A 9,616-nucleotide genomic window follows, 5' to 3' on the forward strand; every position below is an offset into this window, starting at 1 on the left:
TACTTCCATATCTTCGTAATTCGGTATGGTTTGGGAGAAGAAAATTTTCTTTTTTCAAGGGTAATTAAATCTAGTAGAGAAAAAATGAGGTCTTATAGATCAGAGAGTTAGAGCACGTGACTAACGAACCATTCATATCAGGATTCAAATTCCTCCTTACTCACAATGGACCCAAAAGAAAAATCCCTAATACTTTTTTCAATTTTTCAAAAGATTAAGGAGTAATATTTTTTCCAATAAAATTATGTTATTAATTTGATGCATTGTGCCCATAAAAAAAAATACACATTAATTTATCATCATTTTTTTAAAATCAAGATTTTAACCAATAAGATAACTAAAATTACATTTTAACATGAGTCTATGATTATCACATGCTCTTTCACCTTCGCTTTCGGCAACCGCAACCGAGCATTGAACTATCAGAAGAAGCAAAATTCAGGCGTAAACAACACAAATATGTTGAATCCTCTCCGATTAACTTAAACTTTCATCAGATTCAAACTATGAATCTCTTCTTCATCTTTGCTCTTCTGTTTTCTTCTTTTTTCAATCTCTCTGTTGCCAGAGGCGGCTCTCCCAGCTCCATTAACGCTTCAGGTCACATGATCTATTTATAGAAATAAAAATTGAATCTTTAGAGCTTTAAATATGTTCTTATTTGTTAATTTTAAGCTTAGCAATAATGGGTATTGATTATTATGTCCAATTTTGAAGAAAAACAAGTATAGTAGGTGTAATCGCTTCATTAATTAAAGAGGGTATGGATTTCTAATTATTTATTGTAAAATATTTAAACTTCTTTAGTTAAATGTGATTTTGTTCTTATAGGTGTTGTGAATGGTAGCTTTGCAGCTTCAGCTAGGCATTTGTTTGCAGATATAAAAGTTTCTCTTGCTGAACAATTGCAATTGAAAAGACTGTACGTTTAAACTCACCATATATTTTGGTTATTTCTCGCTGAAGTGTCAAGGAATATCTGAACAATCTGTTTCACTTTTGTATTTGCAGTGAAGAATTAGCTAAAGATTATATGTCAAATTCTGATCTTGAGAATGCCCTGATGTCATTGAATAGTAGGTGCAGTGGGATATCTAGAGTGTACAGGTAACTTTAGGGGACCAAGAATGTATATAATCTTTATTTTCATCTTTAAAGCATTTGGAGATTCTTATACATGTTCTTAAGGAATGAATGTAGTCATGTTCATTGTAATAAAATAAATAGACAACTTAACTATGGGATTGATAGCTGATTTGTAGGATTTTCCTTTTTAGTTTATTCCTTAATTAGGACTTTATGTACATGTATATCATCTTGTTACTTCATGGAATAATATATAGATTATTCTCCCATACTTTGTTCATTATGTGGTATCTGAGCCAAGTATTTCCAAGTTTAGGCCCCCATGTTATGTTGTCCATGCTCCAGTTGACGGTTTGGGTGTGCCAGGTGTGGTAGAGTGGGTTAGAGTGACATGGATTGAGGAACGAACGGATGGTCTTCTTATATGGATTTGACAATTCTCTCCTCAAGAGATAACTTTTGGGATTGAGTTAGATTCAAGTGTCATGTTTTACATTATATCAGTGCCAAGTCCTTACATGTTTGGGCCCCCCACATTACACTACCCATGCTTTAGTTGACGTTCTGGAAGTAAAAGGGATGTTTGAGTGGGTTAGAGTTCCATATTGGTGGTGGTCTCCTTATACAGTCTTGAACAATCCTCCCCTCAAAGAACTAGCTTTTTAGGTTGAGTTTGGCCCAAGTATCATAGCTTGCATGGTACAAGTGCCAAGTCCTTTCCTGATTTGGCCCCATGTTATGTTGTCTATGCTTCAGTTGTCTGTCTAGGCATCTAGGAGAGTGTTAGAGCGGGTTAGAGTCCCAATTGGTTAGGGAATAGACGGGTGGTCGGTCTCTTTGTATGGACTTGGACAATCTTTCCCTCAAGAGCTAGTTTTGGAGGTTGAGTTAGGCACAAGGGCCATATTTCACCTATGCCTTTCACTATGTGTTTTGTCTTAATAAACTTTCCTCGAATACGACATTGTTGCAATGTAAAGTAATGGTAATTGTGCTTATATACTTGGATGCCCAAAATAATGCCTTTATTATTCTGAATGATCTCTTGCATTGGATCTTCATTTACCATACCATGTAAAATGGCTGTACGGGTTATTCATGTGAATTTCTTTAAGTACGATAAAAATAGCAAAAAAGTTGCACCAAAGGGCGTGACCTAGTTGTCAATGAACTGTGAAGTAAGGAAGAGAACCATGTCTTAGGTTTAAAACCTAGCATTGACAAAAAACCCTAGGTGATTTCTTCCCATTTGCCGAAGCTAGTTACCTGGTACCTTTGTTGGTTACCTGGTACCTTTGTTGGTGGAGGTAACAGGTACCCGATGGATAGTCGAGGTGCGAGCAAACGCCTGGAATCACCGTCATCGAAAAATGTTTGATGCGTATTCTGGTGTAACATAGTTGTATCGTTGCCCTCAGATAAGAATTGTTATTTGTGGACGCTTTGATGGATAATCTTTTCTGTCATAGGTGGACTACAACTCTCTGTAGATTAATAATTGCTATATACTTATCTGGAGCCTCTGTTCTAATGATGCTGCTTTAACACCTAACTCATGCTTCTGCTCTCTTTGAGGGGTTTTTGGAATGTATTATCAGCATTGGAAAGAGTGTGCAGGGAGTTCCATTGGTAATGCTTTTTCGTCCTGTTTCGTAAATTTATATTCAACATACTCCTTTTCTACTTGTTCTTGCTCCAAAGTTGAGAAATACCTTTAGTATCAATGACTGAGTTGGCATTGCTTACAGTGGGTGATGGAAATTTCTGACAAACCAGGCAAGGAAGAGGCTGAGCCTGCCTTTAAGGTATTGATATCTGCAATAATTATATTCCTGATTGTCATATGTCATAAATGAAACTGAATATTCTGAGGTAAGATATTGTTTGTGCTGATATAGAGTTAGAAGAAATCTATTTCCAGTTTGTTCTAGCTTTGCTTACTGAGAAGCGTTAAACTGGTGAAAACTTGTGAATCCATTTCTAACTTGTTGTGATGAATGATGATAATTGTTAAGTTCCCCAAATTGGTAAAGGAAAACGGGTCGTTGTTTTTCTTTTATGTTCTTGGGCAATCCTCATCTCACGAGCTAGCTTTGGAGGAGAGAGTGTTCAGTATCTCACTTTGGTGGGCAGAAATGGGTTGTCGTCTTTGTATTTGTTTTGGACAATCTTCACGTTATGAGCTAGCTTTTGATATTGAGTTAGACACTAGGTTAGTTTTCTTATCAATAATGAAGTTTTAGCTGGTGAATTTAGCTTGCAGTCTTGGCTCCTCTTCCTGCTTCTTGAGCTAAAAGTACCTTGTGCCTAAACAAATAAGATTCCGCGAAGAAAGAAGTGCAAAAGCTTTGTACTCCCTCCGTCCCTCCCACTTTATGTGACACTCTTTCCTTTTCAGCCCCAAAAAGAATGACACCTTTTTATATTTAGTATCAATTTGTCAAAAACTTCTCATTTTATCCTTAATGAGATGATTTAGAGCCACACAAATATCTATAGTTTGTTTTAGACTACAAGTGTCAACAGTCTTCCTTTAGTTCGTAAACTCCGTGCCTAGTCCAACACCTTCACATGTATTGGGGCAGAGGGAGTAGATTTTTTTGGTAAAAGCTTAAGGTGGCATGCTGTCAGGCTTCATGTAGATTCTGATATCTTCCATTTTCTCTGATATATTAGAGCTGAGTAGTACATATCTTGAAAAGTTATCACCAGCGGTAATCGTTTTAACCGTTTTATTTAGTTATGAAGAAATCGAAAGGGATATGCCTTAGTTTGAGGTTTGACATTTGTATTACTTACCAGAAAAAAGGTCAAGGATATAACTTTGGATGTGCTGAACTAGGGATCCTTACAATTCATTGCTGCTTATATTTTCTGCTAGTTCGAGACCTAATGATTCATGTTGAACTGCTGAAACTCAGAGTTGGAAGAAACTCCTCACGTACTTCACCAAACAAATAAAGAAACAATAGCAAAAGAGGCGTAAAGTAGGGGATACTGAAGCTTTATTTCTTTTTCCCATGGCTTATCATAAAAAGAAAGAGAACTGGGAGAGAGAATTATAAAGGTGCAGCAATATTTGGTGGAAATGGGAAGAGAAAGATGGCATTCTGGCCAGTCATTTTACTATTTTGTCTGGCTGACTGAATAAAGTCAGAAGAAAAGCACCCGATCTGCAACTTTTATGATTTCTCAGCTTACATTACCATCGATATATTGCTTTGATTGAAGATGTTGGAACTTATTTTATGCATGAGCTATAGCCGTTCCTGTGCTACGAATATTAATTTTTCTTTTCTCCTCTCTTTTCACCATCTTCTTATGTAATGAAATTAAATATTTGCAGTATCTGTTTCGAAGTTCTAGGAGCAATTATATTTGGTGATAAATTACTGAACAGGCTTTGTATTGCAGTACATTGGCAATGTTCATGGGGATGAACCTGTAGGTCGCGAGCTTCTAGTTCTTCTGGCGAACTGGCTTTGTGATAATTATATGAAGGATCCCTTGGTAATTGACTTCTCTGGCTAAATACTTCCGCTTTAGAAGTTCATATGTCTTTTTATTAGATTCTGGACTTGTGTTTCCCCTCTTTGTTGTTGATGAAGAATTCACCATGATATACCTGATACATGTATAATATCAGAAAAAATGGATACAAATTTTTGACTGCTACTTAGTATTGGCTGTAGGTCTGAAAAGTATCTAAAAATATCGGGAAATGCAGAAAATTTATGTTTTTAATCTTGAAAATCTTGGTAAACAGCCTCTACCTTTAAAGGTACGGATAAGGTCTGCATACACTCTATAGTACCCTCCCCAGGCCCCACTTGTGGGATTACACTGGGTATGTTGTTGTTATAAAATCTTAGGAAATTTCTTTGGTGAAAAGATGTCAGTCTGCATACACTGTATAGTACCCTCCCCTGATCCCACTTGTGGGATTACACTAGGTGTGTTGTTGTAAAATCTTAGGAAATTTCTTTGGTGAAAAGATGTCAAGTAATAAAGCATCCGAAGAGTCTTTCTAGAAGTCCATCTTTACAAAGTATTTGAATATCTAAGGTTGAAATGAACAAAGAGAAAGGAAGTTCCAGATGTTCATTGTGTTCCTTGGCTAATACTGAAGCATTGATTGTCAAGCAACCGATTCACTTGCCATTAATCAAAATTACTGCCCCCTCTTTCCCAAAATCCAAAAGTAGATCCCTGTTCTTGGAGGCATTCTATGCAATCAAAACTGATTCTACCTATTACAAATTCCCTTTAACACCATAAGTCCAAAAATTGCAGCTTGACTTTACCTTTCGAGTAGCATTGGATTTGTCCTCAATGCAGCTTGAATTTCTTTGCATCCACACTTGTCCACCAAGTACAGACAGGAATTCTATTCAAGAAGCTAGTTATTCCTTTATCCAGCTCTGCTCTATTCCACAATATACATCTCGAAAGATCAGTCGTAGTTCCTGGTCTAATCCATTGAACCCCACAAGTATCAAGAAAAGTTTTCCAAAATGGTCTGTAATGGGGCGATGCAAGACTGGAATTCTATTCAAGATGCTCTCTGGTTGACCTCAACTAGTTTAGGGCCGGCAACATAGGGTAGGAATACAAAGATTGCAGGGTTATTCTGATATACCTCATTATCTGTGTTTCCTTTTTACTTATTCCTTTTACAAATTACTAATTGAATATCATAAGGTGCTTTATGCATAGCTTACTTGTTAGTTGAGAAATATGTCTCTTTGGGTTTTATGCTATTGCTTCCTTAATAATATTATTTTATTGTCTCAGATACTCATCTTGCTATTCCATGTTGTCTTAGACAAATTGTGTAATTGGGTGAAATAATACTTCTTTTTGAACTGTCTTGGTTCTTAATAAACTTTTTCCTTGTCCTAGGATGATGCAGAAAAGGTGTTATTATTTTTTTCTTTTCAGTCTCAAAACTCAACTTTCTAGGTTGGCTTTACAGGCTACCCTGATTGTAGATAATGTTCATCTTCACATACTCCCATCTATGAATCCAGATGGGTTTTCATTGAGGAGGCGTGGAAATGCAAACAATATTGATTTGAACCGAGACTTTCCTGACCAGGTATCTCTTGGCATCCTGTACTATTGAATATTCTGTTATCTTTAAGTTTGATCTGAATGTTTTTACGGAAAGCAAATTTGGAGTTTATTTTTATTTCCAACTCGCACATTGTGAAGAAACTACATGGGGACCCTTATCATATAATCAGTTACACCTCAACCTCAGAGTAGTTGGTGTCAGCTTGATGAATCATCATCCCCACAGTTATAACTAAAAATATCCAAAAATCTGTGAATAATTCAGGCTTTAAGTCTAAAGAACCAGAACAAACAGGAAACTAGTCAAGTACAAAGCACTTATACTCATCCCTGACTTGTTTTTCCTTGATGTTGATAAAATGAAGAGTTTAGAAGCTCATGATGAAAAAGGAACGGAACAAGTTCAAAAGGAGTTCTTCAACTATTAGGAGTCTACTGATTAACTTAACAAAATTAATAATGAACTAGAATACTCAAAGAAAGGGACTTGGGAGTCACTGCAGCATGATCGATTCTCTGGTGTACTGAAAAATCGTCAGATGTATGAGCTTCATGATGTAAATTAGACTTATCATATGTCAAGGGAGAGGAGCATGATCATCATTAGTGCCACTGCACTAGTATTAGATTCTTATTTGGCTTCAAGCATAAATTAACTGGAAGCTTAACAAAGGCAAAAGTGAGTAGGATCATTGCAATTTCTAAAACTAAGAAAGTCTAAAGATGTTCTTAGAGGATAATTTGCACTGGTTAGTGGTAATCTTTGACAATTTTGACACACGTTCCTTATAAAATAAAAATAATGTAGGCTGTAGCCTGTATTCATCAAAAGGAAATGTAGGTTATAATCTTATTGTCTAATAACTTATCCCAGATAAAAAGAAAGAGTAATATCTTGATTATTGACATTATTTAGCAATCAGTAAGCACTTTTATCATTACTTAGTGCCATAAATTTTTTCCATATAAACTATAGTGCCATAAATTTTTTCCATATAAACTATAGAATTCGTTGTCTTGTCCTGTTTCTTGTTGAAAAGGCAAAGAAAGGGGAGCGGTTGCTGATTCACATCCTTTGGTGAAGTCCAGAAAATGTTGCTTCAAGTATTCTCTCAGCATTCTTTTTAGTAACATGAGTTCCAATTTGTGGTTCGGATTTCCTATTATTGATTTTCTCCATATGCTTTGAGACTTTGGAAGTTGGCCTTTGAGATCCAATTCAACTTAAAATGTAGATCGCATGTCCTTTAAGTTTCTTACATGTACCTTTAAATTGAAATTAAAAGCTTGTTGGGATTATGTTGAATTCAATGGGCTACTCTTTGTTTTGTCAAAAACCCACTTCTTATTGAAATGCTGCTCTTGTTTTGTATTTGGCTCTTCTCCTCTCTTCTATGTATACTAATAATAATACCAAGGATTAACTGCTATGAGATGACATAGTTCTTTCACATGAATGATGATCCTGGTGCACGTCAACCTGAAACAAAAGCCATCATGCGTTGGTTGGATGAGATACGCTTCACAGCATCTGCTAGTTTGCACGGGGTAAACATTCAGATACTCTTTAATCTAATTATGCATTGCATTAGAATGTCCTTACTCCTTTGTTTATATCATAGTTAAGTAAGAGTAATGTGGCTTTTGCACGTGTAGCGAAGTAAATTATTTTCAATTACTAATCTTTTCATGTGTCACTTTGCTACATTTTAGTGGTTGTGGTGACTGTTTAACTTATGGTCATTTCTTTTTGTCTGCTGAATGATGTTTGAAGTTGAAGTTTTCACTTTCATATAAAGCACGAATAGTCATGATTATCCTTGTTCCACCTATGCAGCTTCAAATGGCAGAGTTAATGGATTAGTTCAAATAATGAAGCTTCAGTTGATAAGTAACTTGTAATTTATAATTATTTTTGGAGCATAGGGAATTTCAAAATGGATGATGATATAGGTGTCGAGAGAAATTCTTAGATCAGAAGAAAATCTGTGATAATACTTTATAAAGGAAAAGTGAAGAAAATTTGTGATAATAAATCATCTTACTATATAAGGGAACTGCTTGTCCAGTCCTTTACAATCTTGTTTGTTCTTTAGCGATAATAGAGTTTGTTCTTTTTTCCTCATTGCTTCATTAATATGAAGATGTTGGAGAGCTGACCTCGGGAGTTAATAATATTGTTCTATTTCAACAGGGAGCACTTGTAGCAAATTATCCATGGGATGGAACAGAGAACAAAAAGTGAGTCTCTGATGACAGTTTGTTGTCCTTCAAATTTTAAGTATTTAGACAAGAGGCTCAATTTTTGTTTAGAGGACCATGCTTTAGTTATTTGATTTGCTTTCGTATTTATTGACATCCCGAGTCTCTAGTTGTCTTCAGATAATTTCTAATTTTTCTTGCCAACCCTAATTTTTACTGATATTTTTCAAAACATATGTACACATCATTTTCAGAAAATACTATTATGGCTGTCCAGATGATGAAACATTCAAATACATGGCTACCATCTACAGTCGTTCCCATCATAACATGTCTCTAAGTGAGGAGTTTCCAGGAGGAATTACAAATGGTGCATATTGGTAAATAATGGAGATAATCCAATTAAGTTTTATCATGTTAACATTTCAGGCTTAGGACTTCTTTGAGGCTTTATTCTTTTCTGCTGCTTCTGCTGTTGCTTACAAACCATAGTTTCTTTTGTTTCTTCCTGCAGGTATCCAATCTATGGAGGCATGCAAGACTGGAATTACTTACATGCTGGTTGTTTTGAACTTACTCTAGAGATTAGTGATGACAAATGGCCTAATGCGAGTGAGGTTAGATCTTCAGTTTGCATCAATATAACTTTAAGTGGGTGAAAATGTAGGGGGAGGCACAAAACAACACAAGTAGGATACAACACCTACAAGGATCGACTTCAAGACAATCAACCAAATATACTTCACCAATTTACCAAAAGAAATTCACCACTATATTAACCAAGCTCAAATCAGCAACACATCAATTGAATCACAAGCAAATATGAATTATAAATACGCAAGTGACACACAAGATTTATACGTGGAAAACCCCTTCGGTATGAAGGATAAAAACCACGGGACTTGAAGGAGTCCACCCTTCTTCTTCTCTTATTATGCAAATTGAGGGTAAAAACACCCAACTCAGTCTACAAGGATGTCACAGCCCACCAACAACAACATACATAAGAGCCAACACAAAAGAGAAGAGAAATTGGGAAATATCACCAAGAAAAACGCAGGTTACGCCAGCAGCAATAACAGACGATCAAGAACTCCGATTGACGATCTGAACGGTCAAGATGTAGTGCTATGTGTTGTGAACCAGCTGTGAAAATTTCAGAACGATCCAACGGTCGGATCTCCGGAAAACTGAAATTTTGTCAAGGCTGTCCAGAAAGTCTGCACTCCAACCCTCTCTCAAAAATCTGCTT

The 9,616-nt window shown here is 35.9% G+C and overlaps 1 protein-coding gene across 1 annotated transcript in view; it reads left to right on the plus strand.

Moving 5' to 3' along the window:
- Window positions 1–347: 347 nt before the first annotated feature.
- Window positions 348–9,616, plus strand: part of LOC107018317 (carboxypeptidase SOL1) — an 18,184-nt gene continuing 8,915 nt past the window's right edge. The window contains exons 1-11 of the mRNA XM_015218775.2: window positions 348–600; window positions 832–922; window positions 1,012–1,107; window positions 2,685–2,715; window positions 2,835–2,891; window positions 4,501–4,596; window positions 6,062–6,184; window positions 7,606–7,710; window positions 8,357–8,403; window positions 8,619–8,744; window positions 8,879–8,981. Of these exons, the coding sequence (XP_015074261.1) occupies window positions 375–600; window positions 832–922; window positions 1,012–1,107; window positions 2,685–2,715; window positions 2,835–2,891; window positions 4,501–4,596; window positions 6,062–6,184; window positions 7,606–7,710; window positions 8,357–8,403; window positions 8,619–8,744; window positions 8,879–8,981 (1,101 nt within the window). The 5' untranslated portion in view covers window positions 348–374. The remainder of the gene's footprint in view (window positions 601–831; window positions 923–1,011; window positions 1,108–2,684; window positions 2,716–2,834; window positions 2,892–4,500; window positions 4,597–6,061; window positions 6,185–7,605; window positions 7,711–8,356; window positions 8,404–8,618; window positions 8,745–8,878; window positions 8,982–9,616) is intronic.

This window comes from Solanum pennellii, chromosome 4, assembly GCF_001406875.1.
Source record: "Solanum pennellii chromosome 4, SPENNV200".
In the NCBI taxonomy this organism is placed as follows: domain Eukaryota; kingdom Viridiplantae; phylum Streptophyta; class Magnoliopsida; order Solanales; family Solanaceae; genus Solanum; species Solanum pennellii.